Source organism: Urocitellus parryii, chromosome 9, assembly GCF_045843805.1.
Source record: "Urocitellus parryii isolate mUroPar1 chromosome 9, mUroPar1.hap1, whole genome shotgun sequence".
Taxonomy (NCBI): Eukaryota; Metazoa; Chordata; class Mammalia; order Rodentia; family Sciuridae; genus Urocitellus; species Urocitellus parryii.
The window spans coordinates 119,106,027-119,122,459 of NC_135539.1; the positions used below are offsets into that span (position 1 = coordinate 119,106,027).

Sequence of the window (16,433 nt, forward strand, 5' to 3'; positions counted from 1 at the left end):
AAAAACCCAACTCAAGATTCATGGTCTTAAAGGAATGGAGATATAGATTAATAACACTGCAAACAAATTTATTCAGTTATGTGGTAGCAGGAATTTTACCAAATATAAGGAATGAGATGGACATTCGGGTGTTGGAGACATTTACAATTAGAAATAAATGTGGCCAAAAGAGAACCTCTCCATGACACAATAGATGCCAAAAATTAGAAGAATATTAGCTGTGTTTATGTGACTAAGTGCTTTTGGTTTTCCCTGATTTAAACACACACACACACACATAAAACTTAAAAGGCTAGGAGGGTGTGGAGTGATGTATTTTAAGCCTGAGAAGAAATCTGTCAATCTTATATCCAGCAAAGCTATCCTTCAAAACTTGGGAGAAATAAATGTCCCAAGATGAGCATATGCCAAAGGAATTCATGACTGTTCAGCTAGCATTAAAGAAAATACTTGATGGAATCCTATATGCAGAAGATAAACATAACCATGAGAGTAAAGAATAGCACTAATAGATAAGCAAATGAGAAATAGGAAAGAATCAAACATACAAAATGGGAGGAAAAAGTGGAAAAACCCTGAATTTAAATGATCTGAATTCTGCTATAAAGGCACTTTGGTCTTTTTTATTCCAGTGCACAATCTGGGTATTTTTGCATGTTTCTTGCAGGAAACAACGTGAAAGGACAGAAAATATTCCATCCAAATTAGCTACAAATGTCACCATTTCTGCTTGCTGACAAAGCAGACTACAAGCCAAAACTAATCAATATGCTACTGCATATTGGTAAACAATCTACCAATAAAATGAAATGATTGGATGCAGTGATGTCCCTTATGTTTTGTATTTCATGAAATTGAATACATAAGAGGAAAGATGGGCCCAATATAGTTGGTGAGTTTCATGCCCCATTCTCAAAAATAGGTCATTCATACAAAACTACAACAAAGAAATACTAAAATATACCCTAGATCAAATGGAGTTACCACACATATACAGAATATTACATTCCAATAGGAGTGGGATACATTCTTTTCAACTTCTCATGGAATTTTATTCAAAATATATCCTAGACCATAAAGCAAGTGTATGATTTTTGTTAATTTGTAGATCAACATAATACCTTCATTTTGTGTTACTTTTTTAAGAGCTGGAGATTGAACCCGGTGCCTCACAATGCGAGGCAAGCACTTTATCACTGAGCCACAAGCCCAGCCAGCAAGTTCAAATACTAAAAATACTGAAATTTCTTGCATTTTCAGATTAAAATGAAAACCAAAAATCTAGAGCAAAAGAAACTACAGAAACACATGGATATTGAATGAAAACAAAAGAAACATTTCAATTTATAATATTCAAGTTATAAGTTTAGGCAACTTTAAATAGTTCAAGAAAGAATGGACAATGGAACTTAACCAAATCAAAAATCTTTATAGCACAGAAAACCAATGAAATGATAACCTACAGAACAGAAGAAAGAAAAAAAATCTTTGGCTACTCTTTTGGTCGGAAGATTGCTAACTAGAAGATGTAAAGAACCTAAACAAAAACAACCCAGTCAATAAATGGGCAAACAAAATGAGCAGATACTTCTCAAAACAGATGACCAACAATTATGAAAAAATGTTCAACATATTTATCTAGGAAATGTAAGTCCAAACCATAGTGAGATTCTATCTTACCCCAGTCAGGTTGGTTATCCCAAGAATCCAAAAGTAAATAAAAATGATGGCAAGAATGCAGAAGATAACCTTATATGGTGTTGGTGGGTAATGTAAATTAGTACGGCCGATACTGAAATCGCTATGGAGGTTCTTCAGAATACTAAATTGAGCTACCATATGATCCAGCTCTACCAGCCTTTATGTACCCAAAGGAACTAAAGCCAGCATACTACAGATAACCTGCATAACCATGTTAATCTTGGCAAAGTTCGTAATTAAGTTACAAAATCAATCTAGGTGCCCATCAGCAGTAGAATGGATAAAGAAAACATTGTTATACATACACACGGCATATGACTCAGCCGTAAAGAATGAAATCATGTCATTTAAAGGTGGGTGGAAGTAGACATTGATGCATAGTAACATAAGCCAGACATGTGAAAGAAAAGTACTACAATTTTTTTTTCATATATGGAGTCTTGGGGAGGGAGGATGTCATGAAAATAGTGGGGAAACTTCTAGAAAAGGGGAAGGAGAGAATGTTTTATGGGGAGTGGATCTGATCAAAGGAGTATGCCACAATGGAGTCATTATCCTTTATAATTAAACTGTAACTTAATTATGAAACAAAGCTGGTTATGTGACCTAATAGTCCATTCTAGAGAAAGTTCCAATGGAAAAAATGGGTATCCTGCAGCAGTTGGTTTGAGAGTTCTATAAACACTAGATACATCTGCATAGTTGAAATTTCTTGGTTTTTAACACCCCCACTCTTTTTTTGTCCAGATTATCTGTCCATTGTTACAAATTTCAACACTCTACTAATATAGAAGGTTATCTCTCCCTTTGGGTCAAATAGCATTTATTTTATAAAAATAGTTGTGCATTGGGTGCACATAGACTGACCATGTCTTTGGTTGAACTGATATCTTGAGTAGTAATCCTTGTTTCTTCTCCCGGTTTCTTAGCCATACTTGCATCAAACAAAAGACTGTACCAATTGACTTTAGATTCCCATTTGCTTAGAGTATCTCATCCATTTTTTTTTGTCTGTATGCATCTTCATTCAGTGACTAATTTTCAAACAGAATATTGTTGGGTTTGATATTTATCCTTTTGGTCAGTATATATCTTTCATTTGGAGAATTAGGTCTGTTTACATTCACGGTTATTGATAGGTGAGGACTTATATAAATTTCTAAAACATATACACTTTTCTTAGTTACACCTGACAGAATCCATTTTGATGAATTATACAAGCATGGAATATATATTCTAATTAGTCCCATTCTTATGGATGTACATGGTAGTGGGATTCACTGTTTTCATATATGTACATGGGAAAATAATGTCAGACTCATTCCACTGTCTTTTCATATCCCCTTTCTATTCCTCATTGTCTAATCTACTAAGGTTCTATTCTTTCACTCCCTCTAATTGTAGATTGTTTTCCCCATATCAGAACATTTGACTTTTGGTTTGGGGTGCCTGGTTTACTTCACTTAGCATGATAATCTCCAGATCCATCCTTTTGCTGGCAAATGTCACAAAGTGTCGCAAATAACTCAAACGCAGGTCAGCATGAGCAAGGAAGAAGCCCCTTCATTGAATACAACAGTCTTTTTATAGTACTGTGAACAAAGAAGGCAGCTATTCCAACAGCAATGACTCCGGTCTATAAGCTTGCAAAACATTGTGTGCAGAAGTAACTTGCTAATCATGTCTTAATATACTCTTGGGCTGGAACATTCTGAGCTCTCTTCCTTTTTAAGAACAGATAAACATTTTTGTTTTTAAGTAATGTTCTTTTTTCAGAGTCCTCCTAGCCCACTGGGCAGAACATCCTGTTTGCAGGTAAGCTCCACCAAGGACTGCAAAGCATCTGGTTTGTAAGCATGCATGCAGTCACATCTGATTCTCTACACAGTCATTCCTCTTTATGGCTGAGTAATACTCCAATGTGTGTATACATGCATACGCAACACATTTTTATTTATCCATTTATCTGTTGAAGAACACCTAGGTTGGTTCTGTAATTTAACTTTTGTGAATTGAGCTGCTGTAAACTTACAAATGGGGCTGCATCACTATAAGTATTATGTTGAACTTTTCTTTTTAATCTGTTGGGTATATACTGAAGAGCAGGATAACTGGGTCAAATGGTGGTTCCCTTGCAAGTTTTATGAGGAATCTCCATACTGCTTTCCAGAATGGTTGCACCACTTTGCAGTCCCACCAGCACTGTATATGAATGATACTTTTTCTCCACATCCTTGGCAACATTTATTACTTGTATTTTTGATAATTGCCATTCTGACGAGAGAGATGAAATCTCAGTGTAGTTTTAACTTGCCTTTCTCTAATTGCTAGAGATGTTGAACTTTTTTTTATGTATCTGTTGACCATTTGTATTTCTTCTGTGAAGTGTCTATTCAATACCTGTGCCCATTTATTTAGTTATTTTGGTGTGGTTTTTTTTTTTTGTTTATTTATCTGGGAAATTCTCTAAGGTGCAAGTAGCATAGGTTTTCTTCCATTTTGTAGGCTCTCTTCACTCTTGTTTTTTTTGTTGTTGTTGTTTTTTGCTGAGGAAGTTTTATAGTTTGATGCCATCCCATTTATTGATTTCATCTCTTGTGCTTCAAGGTCTAAGGAAGTCAGTTCCTGAGCCAATCTGTTGGAGTGTTCAGAGTAACTGCTCTTCTAGTATGTGTAGGGTTTCTGGTCTAACACCTGGGTCCTTGTTCCACTTTAATACGAGTTTGTGTAGGGGGAGAGATGGGGGTTGGTTTCATTATTTTCACATGGGGATTTCTAGTTTTCCTAGGGCCATTTATTGAAAAGGCTATCTTTTCTCCAAAGTAAACTGCGCCTTTGTCTACTATGAGATGCATGTATCTGCTTGGGTTTGTCTGGTTTCTAGTCTGTTCTGTTGCTGGTCTTGCCGATACCATGCTCCTTTTGTGACCGTAGCCCTATGGTATAATTTTAGGTGTGATATCATGAAGCTTCCAGCTTCACTTTTCTTGGTAAAGATTGTTTTGGTCATTCTGGTCCTCTTATTTTTGCAAATTGAATTTCATGACTGCTTTTTCTATTTCCAAGAACAACATTGAAACTCTGGGAGTTTCAATAAATCTCTATAGCGCTTTTGGTAGTATGGCCATTTGACAATATTAACTCGGCCTAGCCAAGAACGTGGGAGACCTTTCCATCTTTTAAGGTCTTAATGTCTTCGGTGTTCCGTACTCTTCATCGTAGAAGTCTTTCACATTTTTTGTTCGATTGATTCCCAAGTATTTTTCTGTTGTTTTGATGTTACCGTGAATGGGATGGGATTCCTAGTTTCTCTTTGAGCTAATTCAACATTGGAGTACAGAAATGCAGTTGATTTGAGTGTTTATTTTGTATCCTACTACTTTGCTGAATGCATTTGAGTTCTATAAATTTTCTAGTGGAGTTTTTTTGGGGGGCCTTCTAGACATAGGATCATGTCATCAGCAAAGAGTACCAGTTTTAACTCTATTCCTATTTGTATCCCTTCTATTTCATTCTTTGGCCTAATCTGCCTAGAGACTCAAAGACTATATTGAATAGAAGTGGCGAAAGTGGGCATCCTTGTCTTGTTCCTGTCTTTAGAGGGAATGTTTTCAGTTTTTCTCCATCTAGAACAATGTTGGCCTTGGGTTTTTTTGTATACAGCTTTTGCAAAGTTGAGGTATGATCTTTCTATTCCTATTTTTTTCTAGCATTTTAATCACGAATGGATACTGTATTCTGTCAAATGCTTTTTCCGCATCTATTGAGATGATAAAGTGATTCTTTCAGTCTGATGAGTTACACTTCTTTCTGATACATTGAACCAACCTCGCCTCACTGGGATGACACCCGTGTGGTCTTGGTGCACTATCTTCTTGAAGGGTTTCTATGAGTGACTCGTTAGTATTGAGACTTTTTGCACCTATATGCATCAAGAATACTGGTCTGAAGTTTTCTTTGCTTGATGTGTTTTTGTCTGGTTTTGGTGTCAGGGCGATATTGTCCTCATAGAACAAGTTTGGAAGAGTTTCTTCCTTTATCATGTAATAATTTGAGGAAGATTGATATCAGCTGGTAGACTTGTCTGAGGATCCATCTGATCCTGGGCTTTTCCTTGAAGTCATCGAAGCCTACCAACAATTCTCAATACTTGAAATTGATTTAACTTTTCTGTATCCTGGTCCAATTTGGGTATGTCATGTCTCCAGGAACTTATCAATATCTTCAAGATTTCCTAGCTTACTTGGAGTAGACTTTAAAAATAGCTCCCGATTATCCTGTGTATTTCAGTAAGTCTGATTTCCATTTTTTTATCATGGATTTTAGTAATTTCCATATTTTCTCGTTAGTTTGGCTAAGGGTCTATCAATTTTACTCAGAGAACCAACTTTTTGATTTGCTGAATTTTATCTGAGTCATTGATTTCAGCTCTGATTTTAATTATTTCCTGTCTTCTATTGATTTTGGTGGTGGTTAGTTTTCTCAGGCCTTGCAATGTGTAATGCTAGATTTCTTTAGTATCGTTCTATTGTGTTAATGTATGAGCTCAATACTATGAACTTTCCTTTTAGAACCACCTTCATACTGTCTCAGAAATTCCCATATGTTCCATGATTTTCTCTTAAGTAGTTCATCCCTGATTTCTCTTGCTATCCATTTATTTAATAATGAATTATTTAGTCTCCGGGTATTAGAACACTTCTATTTTTTTCTTAAGGGTTTTTTTGTGGGGGGTTACTGGGGATTGAATTTGGGGTCACTCAACCACTGAGCCACATCCCCAGCCCTATTTTATTTCAGAGACACGGACTCATTGAGTTTCTTAGTGCCTTGCTTTTGCTGAGGCTGGCTTTGAACTGGTGATCCTCTTGCCTCAACCTGAGGTTAAACATGTGCCACCACACCCAACTGACTTGTAATTTTATTCCATTATGATCTGATCTGATGCAGGGTATTATACTTTTTTTGGTAGTTGCTTTGTGCCCTAAAATATGGTTTATTTTGGAAAAATGTCCCCTGTGAAGCTGAGACGAAAGTGTATTTGGTCACATGAATGAAATATTCTATATATATCCATTAAGTCTAAATTGTATTTTTTTTTAATTTCTGTAGTTTCTTTAGTTTTTGTTTGGATGGCCTGGCCATCTAGTATAAGAGGCATGTTAAAATTACCCAATACTATTTTGTGGTCTATTTGATTCTTGATATTGAGAAGGATTTTTTTTTGATATGTCAATGCTCCATTGTTTTGAGCATAAATGTTATTGATAAATAATTCCTTGAAAGAGTATGAAATGGCCTTCTTGGTTTCTTCTATTAACTTAGGCTTTAAGTATACTTTATAAGACATAAGAATTGAAACCCCTGTTGACTAGATCCAGGTGAATGATGGTTTTTTACCATCCTTTTACTTTCAATCTGTAGAAATTTTAGGGGTGTGTTTCTTGGAAACTGCATATTGTTAGGTGGTATTTTATTTTCCAATCTCCCAGCCTATGTCTGTTGATTTGGGTCCATTAGCAATGACTGTTATGATTGAGATCACTTTTTTCCTGTCATTTTGCTTTCTAGTTTTCTAGTTGAATTATTCTCCAGTGATATACTACTCTAACTTAGTTTTACCCTCTGCTGGTTTTCACTTGTATTCCCCATTTTTTCATAAAATACTTGATTGAGTATGTAGTGCTGGCTTTGTAGTTGTGAATTCTTTTGCTTTTGTTTATAATGGAAGGTTTTTACCTCATCTTCAAATATGAATACTAATTTTCCTGGATACAGTATTCTTGGTTGGCATCCCATTTCCTTCAGAGCTTGGTATGTATTATTCTAAGACCTTTTAGCTTTTAGGGTATGAGTTGAAAAATTGGCTGAGATCTGGATTGGTTTACCTCTAAAGGCAACCAGACTTTTTCTCTAGCTGTTTTTTTAAAAAAATCTTAACCTTATTCTGTAAGGCATTTTCGTAATAATGTGACTAGGAGTGGGTCTGTTGTAATTTTGTATATTTGGAGTCCTGTATGTTTCCTGTTTGACTTTCCATTTCATTCTAGTGCTTCCTGATAATCCACTCTTATCTCCCTTTACTACATGTTGCTAAAAATCTTTATTCTTCCTCTTTCTTGGCGGTTTGATGGCTTACTGCACTGACAATGTTTTCTTTTGTTTCTCTTTTGTGCATCTACTACTTGGATTTATACTTGAATACATTTTTACTTGTGGATGTAGGACTCTTTAATGTATTTAAGACTACAATGGAGATCATAAATTCTGCTTTTGCTCATCTCAGGTCTTTATTTCCTATCCATTTATGAAGGATAGCCATGCTTGATAGATTAAAAATGATTGGCAATCATTTTCTTTCAGGAATGTGAATTCCTAAAAAAGTTTTTCCCCCTGGCCTGTAGATCTGCTGAGAAATCTGCTTTTAATCTAACAAGGATACCATCAAATGTGAGTTGGCATTTTTCTCTTACAGATTTTAAGTAGTTTGCCTCATATTTTTTATTTAATTATATGTCAGGGTGAAGATATTTTCTGGTCATGTCAGTTGAGGGTTCTATAAACCTCTGTACCTGGATACTGGCACATTTCCCAAGATTAGGAAAGTTTTCTGCTACCAAATCATTGAATAAGTTTTCTAAGTCCTTAATCTTTACCACCTCACTTTAAGATATTCCAAAGATGCAGAAATTTGCTCATTTAATGGTGTTCCAACTTTTTAAAATGTTCTCTTCATTCTTACTACTGCTACTGTATACATACTCATTACTGTTCCTCTTCCTTCCTTTTGTTTCTAAATGGGATTTCAAAGAACTGTCTTCCAGTTCATATTCTTCTGCTTGATCTAGTCTATTGTTTACTTTCAACAATTTAAATCAATTTATTCAGATCTCACTCCCAAGATTTGTTCTTTCAAAATCTGTTAAATTTCTCAAGCATGCCCTGCATTATATTCATAACTTCAATTAACTATATTCTCTGGGATCTCTTTTTTCAAGTTTACAAATTTTTTAACTGTTCAAGACAATATAATGATCTTGACATATCATATATTTGATTCAAATAGGGTACGATTTCTCATTTTTCCACATGTACAGACTGCGGGATCACATTGGTTATACATCCATGTGTATACATACAGCATCTGGGATCTCATTGAGCTTTTTAAAATTCTTTCAAATTTTGTGGCATCTCATCCATTTTTGTCAAATATGTTGGTAGAGAATAACTATATTTTGTGTAATAACTACTTTCATATATCTTGTGCTCATTTGTTCATCTTTTGTATTAGTCTCTCTGTGTCACACACACACTTAGTAAATAACCTTAAAACATGTCTGGAATGTCATTTTGTTAGGCAATGCTGGCTTTAGTTTTAGCTGGACACTACAGTGAAGTCTTATTGCCTTCTGGGCTTGTCGTTAGTGTATTTGGGTACAGTGTGTGGCATGTCTGAATTTGGAGATCCATGTTTCTTTGGGCCATGCAATATTGAGAGCAGGCTGGCAGTTTAGGCAGGTCTGATGTAGATAGTAATAGTTATCGAGTGCTCATTGTGCGACTCCTCTTAAAATGGGAGCTGTGACCCCAATTGGGTGATGGTAGTTTCCTCAAGTACTGTTGTTGGCTCTGTTACGACCAAAGGCCTCTGATGTTGGTGGCACTAGTCGTGGTAAGGGACCTCTGGAGCATCTGTTCTCTGACCAGACAGTGGTGCAGGCTTAGACCCTGTGTAGAGAGACAGTGGCAGAACCTCAACACCCACTATCGAGTGCTCACAGGGCATGGTCTGGCAAGGGGTGGTGGCATAGAGGGTGGTAGCAGCAAGAACTGCGGTATTTCTCTCTCCTGGATTCTGTTAGTGTCCACTGGGGAGTAGGACCTCAGTTTCTGTGGACATGCATACCCAGGGATTGTGCAATGGCAGTGCTTTTCTGTCCCTTCTCCTTCAGCTATCATACCTCCCAGGGAGTGAATGAGACTGGAATGAATAGAGCCAGGCTGTTTCCCTCTAGCACTCACTTGGCAGTGTGTGCCTGAGGCAGGGTGACAGTCCGAGTTACAGCATTGCTCAAGGTTGCCTCAGCCTGCCAATCTGTGCAGGTCAGCAGTGAAATTATGGCCCCACCTGATGTACAGCACAGGGAAGGGGCAATGGGAACTGCTCCCACCTGTGTGGCTACCTGGCTTCAGTCCTAGCACAGTATCAAACCAACATGTTGCCCGTCATACTCTGGGTCTCAGAAGGCAACTTTCCTGATACCTTGGTTATCAATGGCAATGCCCTCCATTCCCCTCTTGAGGAACATAATGCTCACTAATTCAATAAAAAGGGACACGTGGCATTGTTAAAAATGCCACAGTGCATGATGAGGGAAGTACTTTCTGACATTTAGGATCTAGCAGGGAGATAGGGACTTAAAAATCACAAGTAGCTGGGCAGTGGTGGCACAGTGTGTAATCCTAGCACCTTGGGAGGTTGAGATAAGGAGAATCGCAAGTTCATGACCAGCCTCCGCAACTTGAGGAGACCCTATCTCAAGTTTTCTTTTTTTTTTAAAGTAGGGGGCCGGGGATGTGGCTCAGTGGTTGAGTGCCCCTGGGTTTAAATCTCCCTTACAAAAAAGAAAAACAACTCAAGTAACTATTTGGCCACACTTGAAGTAAGCAGTAGAAAAACAGGATGTCATATGGGTGGTTCCAACATCCCCCCCAAAAAAAATAAAAATCCAAATTACTAGCCCTCGAGTGAAAAACTTGATGGGGCCTATTGCAATTGAAGTACAAGAGAACAATGCAAAATGGTTAGAAGTGTAGTTTTGATTCCCATGGTTTTTCTATACACAAATTATATTTATCAAGCACTTGTTTTGCATGACTCCGTAGTGCATTTTGAGGACTTAGTGCAAAGAAATTCTCCTGTAGGGTTAGTAAATAATATTCTTACATTACATAGGAGAAAGGAAGGTTTACAGAAATCACCCACGTTATATTTCTAGAAAGGAATGAAAAATGATTTGCTATGTATTAATATTCATAGTGAAAATTAAAAACCTGTTTAAAAGATGTTATAGAAACTTCAAATTAGGATTTATAGTTTAACATTAGATTATTATAAGCAAGCAAACAACGAAATCAATGCATAAAATTAAAAATCATTCTCAAACCTCAACTGAAAATAAATGGTACTAGCTCACACATCTTTCTCTGAAAGGTCTGATAAGTCTGTTTAACTCATCACTAATTTTAATCAGAAACTTGCATGTAATAAAGTAAACAATTTTTTAAAGCAACTGCACTGTAGCTGCACTAATACATTTATAAACATATGCTTCGTATTGGCTTTTCCAAATGAGTATCCTGAAGTTTAAATAGTCTTAAACTTGTGGCTAAAATTTAAAATTTAATTTACAATTATGAATACACACCCATGCACACAACCAAATCAAAGGTCAGTACAAGTTATAAAATTCATCATTGGCTATTTGGCACATGATGTGTAAGGTATAATCACTCACTCTACCACTGTTCTGGCAGGTTTTACAATGCTCAGAACACTTTGCCTCAATGTTTGCAGGCATAGCACTAAAAGAACATCAAACCTATAAGATATTTGCAGCATTATTAGCAGCCTGTTAGTGACAAGACTTGAATCCAGTGTTAAAGGTTCAAAGCAAGAAGTTTAATATTTAGAAAGCATTTCTCAAAGACAGAAAACAAGGCACTGAAGAGAACAGGAACATTAGCTGTGCCATACAATGTGTATTCAAAGACTAGTCTGTCACAGCTGTATTAGTCTTGACTGTTTCTATCCTTGGGTTTTTCCAAAATGCCTAAAGGTAGGGAAATGCATAATTGTTCTTGTAGGATACATGAAATAAGTAGACTTTGCCAGGGGAAATCAGATACACAAATTATACAGTACTCATTTTTATTATATATTAGGATATTGTACAATTTTCAAAGCTAGTAACAGGATCTTTTTCTATGTGTATTTAAAGCATAACAAAATAAAAGTATTTCACAAAAGTCCATATTACAGTACTATTGAAATGAGGCATAGACTAATTATGTATTTATGGGTTATAAACAATACATTCATTTTAAAGAATAAACAATGTGAATAACATCTTGGTTAAAATAAATATCATGGTAAATGTTAACGGCAACACCTGAAGTATATGAATACAAGGAAGGTGTTTTGTAATAGACACTACATAGAATGGTAGAGCATTCATGAAATGGCTGTATCTTACTAACTTTACAAGCATTGCACATTGTTGAGCACTTTATATGGATACCCTTCATTCACCATTCCTAAACCTCAACATAAAAGTTACTCGAGGCTTTCCCCTGAGTAACTGGTACCAATGTTTAAATAAGGTTTAGAATCAGATGTACCTTCCAATTTCTACTTTTCAAATCAATTCAAATGTTTAAATCTTAGAACATTCATAGGCAATTAGAACTTGCAATCCTTAATTTTAAAAAATTATCTCGCTCAAAATTAAATTTGATTTTACCCAGTGGTTTCTTCAGGAAAAATGGGAACACTAGGATGAAAAAGATCTGAAATGGAAGTTTGCATCAATAGAAAATAGTAACATTCTCCTGACCAAACTCTTCGTAGTCACTTTTTAGCAGAAAGGCTCACTAAGAAATCTTGACATTGCAAGGGAATTAAGCTAATGAACTTTACATTCCTGTGTTCAAGACTGCAAGGAAGAGGATCTGTTCCAACCAGAGATTTCTTAGTCAATTATATTACATTAAAACAGTGACACTAATGGTCAACAAAACCACATCTGTTCAGGCTTCTGGGGATAAACCTATTGATGCACAGTGTAAATGTTATGAGTCATTAGAATCTGGGAAATGCATCCAGCCCTCATTAAAAACATCAACCAGGTTTCCTTTGCCTATTCCTAGAAAACACTACCCTTCAGATATGTGCAACCTATTAAATTGAAAGATGTATACTGTTTGCCCTGTATATAGTTTGAAACATTACAAGTTAGGCTCATTTGAATACTTTCAGCTAAGAAAACTACGGTAGGGGAAGCCAGCAGTTGTATTGCCTGAACATAAGGTTTTCAGGTTGGCAAGATAATCCAACCCAAGGCTTTGTGGTGGCATGCACAGCGTCCTTTAAGAGTGACTGCCACTCGGCGTCAAAATTCTGTAAAGAACTGGTTGCTACATTCAGGGAAAACACATCTCCATAACAGCATTTACTAAACTCTACCCATTTCCTTGAACTATATTAAGCATTACCATCTCTGTCATCTTCATGCTTACAGTACTCTGCTCAAGTTTCTCAACAGAAATATTAATCTCACAATTCTGGCTGTAGTAATGGCCAGTTTTCATTTCCTTGAACACTTAAAAATTATAACATTGTCAAATGAAAACTATGTCAACATTCACAGGTACATTATAATACACATCCTTTCTTCCTCTAACAAAATAAAGTACGTGTATACAAGGTGGCCCAAATTTTTAAAGTTTTCAATCTGAGAAATTGTTGGTATACTGAATTTCTCAAAAGGGAATTATGTTCTCAAAATCAAACACTAATGGATAAAATGAACATAAAATATAAATAAGAAAATAACTTGAATATAAAAATTTCTGAAGGGGACCAGTCAGGACTTTAACAAAACCTATGAATAAAAACATATGCTTACATTATAGTGTACAATGAGATAAAATGCCTTTAGATTTATAAAGAAATCTAGTACTGCAAAATTATTCAAATATTTTTCAAATGTACAAATATTAACAAAAGCCTTGAGCAAGGTGCAACTTTAAAAATTACTCACACCAGCCAAACAAATCCTTAACCACTTTTTAAACGGATTCATTTATACCATTTAAATGCAGAGAATATCAGCGATATTAAAGCAAAACAAAGACTTTTCAGTGTCTGACTCACATTTCATCCCCAAATCTTTTCACATTTGATAGTTGTATTTTGAATGTCTAAGCTGAGTTTTAAATGTTTCTCAAAGTCTGTTTACACTTACTAGAATTACATATCTGAAAGCTACAATGCTGAGACCTAAGACATACTTCAAATGTTAAAAATCACAAAAGTTCACAATGGTGTTCATTTCAATGTTCATAAATGACTAAAAAGGAAAAGTAAAATATTCAGATACTTTTGATCAGGTTTCACACCCCTCCTGATGTGCGCCAAGTGCACTTCCAATATTTGGCACTCAGTCTATCGGCAGAAAATGCCATAATTCTAAAAGCCTTTAGCTATAGCGGGGGGAAAAAACTCACTTGCTTTCCTAAAATGCATCTTCATAATCCTGAAGACATTCTGAGTTTCCATAAAGGTGATTTTTGACTGGTACAAAATGAAGCTTACATGAAAACTGGTTAAGGATTCAAAGCACATTAGCTCTGAAATACTAATCTTAATATCCAGACAAAAAAGGGAGAGGTATGATTTGCACAAAAATACTTTAAATATTTTCTTTATATTCTTCATGATCTTATGCATATTTAGCTGCTTGCAGTGCATGCGTGCATCCTCTTGGCCACATCATAGACATAGGTGATGTCCGGTCGCTTCTCTGGATCCGGGTTGATACACATATTGACTAACTGTCGTAGCTGCAAAGAAAGGAAAACGTGACACACTTAAACCAACTTTAAGAAATGTTGAAAGTATATTTTCTGACAGGATATTCCTTCTACTAGAACCATATGATTGCTGTCAGTGATTTTACAATTAAGTTTTTTAAAATAAAGAATATAAAGTTAATTTTAATTGGTATTTTTTTCCATTTTCTTATTAAATATAATCATTGGAGAATATTAATGTCAAGAATTGTCCAGATTTTTAAATGGATTTTTTAGAAGTCGAGGACAACAGTTAGGAAAGAATGTTTCTAAGTATGAGGCTGCAAGCTAACTGTAGCTTAAAAACGTATTTAATCTAGAACTTTTGCCTTGATTATAACCTTAAATTTTCATAAAAGGCAATAAGGGTAGATGTCCACCTCATACATTGCATGAACCATTTCATATAGATGTACAAAAGTCCTATATGATCTTAATTTAGAGGAGTGTTTTCTCTTACATAAAGGGTAAGTAAAGTACAAGCAAGGCAGATGAGTGTTACTCTAATCCTTGAAGTTTATTATAACAAATAAGGAAATACCTCCACTTTTGGTTCAAATCCACCAAGTAGAATACAGGATTTTATTCTGAATTCTAATTACCACTAGTTTAGGAAATAGTCTTAACACTACATATGTTCTTCCATATCCAGATTCTTCTGCCTCATGAGTATTTCAGGCATTCTGAAAAACCTTTATACACTAACTCCTTGGGCAAGTAATATTAGCATTTAGTAATAAATAACTTTCATAGTCCTTCTACCACAACACCATTTTCAACTACAAAAAGTCGTTCCTTTTGTGGGCTGACTTGATTAGTACCACTGTGTGCAGGGCTAATGCCAGGAAGAGATGCTGTTCTGAAAGAATTCTGCAAAGGAGCTAGTCGAGTTTGGTTCCCATCTTGCACCATCTCCCCACCCAATCTTGCTGAAGACACTTTGCAGCCTCGTGCCCTGAGGGAACTCACTAGAGGATTTTCCTCAACTGTTAGTGAGGCTGGAGGAGATGATCAGTGTTCTCCAAGCTCTCATTTCCTAATTCTAGCAGAATATACAATTTAATGACTCAGTGTTAGTCACGTGGAAATTTGATAATGCTGGATGGCAATATTGTATCCGAGAAGGGTGGAAAATTTTAGATTTATATTCTGTGCAAAAGAGCACAGTGCTATGTAAGGCATTTTACTATGGTGACCGAGAAATTTAAATCAGCGGGGGGGGGGGTATATTTCTCTTAACAAAACACATCCAATTACATACCACTCAAACGGTAGGAAAAAAAATGATACATACAAAGTGTTCTGTATAAGTCACCCACCATTAATGCTTTCAGAGACTTAAAAGGATGAAGCAGACAGGATGGCAGGAAAGGAAAACAGATGGGAAAGAAATCGCTAGTTAACCAAAGAAGAACTAGATGCAATGACTCTGAAATTTATACTACTGCCACACTCCTGAAGCTAGTTCAGGAAACCTCAGAACACGATGGAATTCATGATCTATAGACAATGAATGACTGGTCCCAAGTCTTTCTGGCTTGAGGAAAAACCACCCAAGAGTAGAGAAGGAATGATGCAAGTCTGGCTGAGGGTGGCGGCTCTCGAAAGTTTTAAAAAGAGACTAAACAGTGGGACCACAGGGAAGCTCTTGAGGTAACTGCTCCTAAAGGATAGCATGTCAAGGCACAACAGGTAAACCAGTAACCATCTTGTAGATGGAGCCAGATCAACAGTTTTGTCTTCCTTTCTCTATTGGTAGGTTCACTTACCAAAGATGAAAATTTATCTTGTCATAAAGATACTTCCACAGAAGTCAGCAACAGACCATATGAATTCAAATGTGAAGTATGCATACCTGAACATTCATGCAAATATTGTTTTTCTAAACTATGTGCTATTGAATTACTAAAGTCTGAAATCCTATAAAACATGGTTTGGCAATGACTCTTACTGACTTGCTACACCAATATTTCTAGAGGATGTATGCCATAAGAGACACAATAAATCAAAGTACCGATCCCTAAAGGAAGGCTATGGGTCAAGATGAGTGACTTTTTAGATGCCCAACTATCTTCCATCCTTTCTACGCCACCCTGCCT

General features: G+C 36.0%; 1 protein-coding gene across 1 annotated transcript in view; it reads right to left on the minus strand.

The window, feature by feature from the left end:
* Nucleotides 1–12,350: 12,350 nt before the first annotated feature.
* Nek7 (NIMA related kinase 7) overlaps nucleotides 12,351–16,433 on the minus strand; it is a 128,390-nt gene continuing 124,307 nt past the window's right edge. The window contains exon 10 of the mRNA XM_026401487.2: nucleotides 12,351–14,325. Within this exon, the coding sequence (XP_026257272.1) occupies nucleotides 14,215–14,325 (111 nt within the window). The 3' untranslated portion in view covers nucleotides 12,351–14,214. The remainder of the gene's footprint in view (nucleotides 14,326–16,433) is intronic.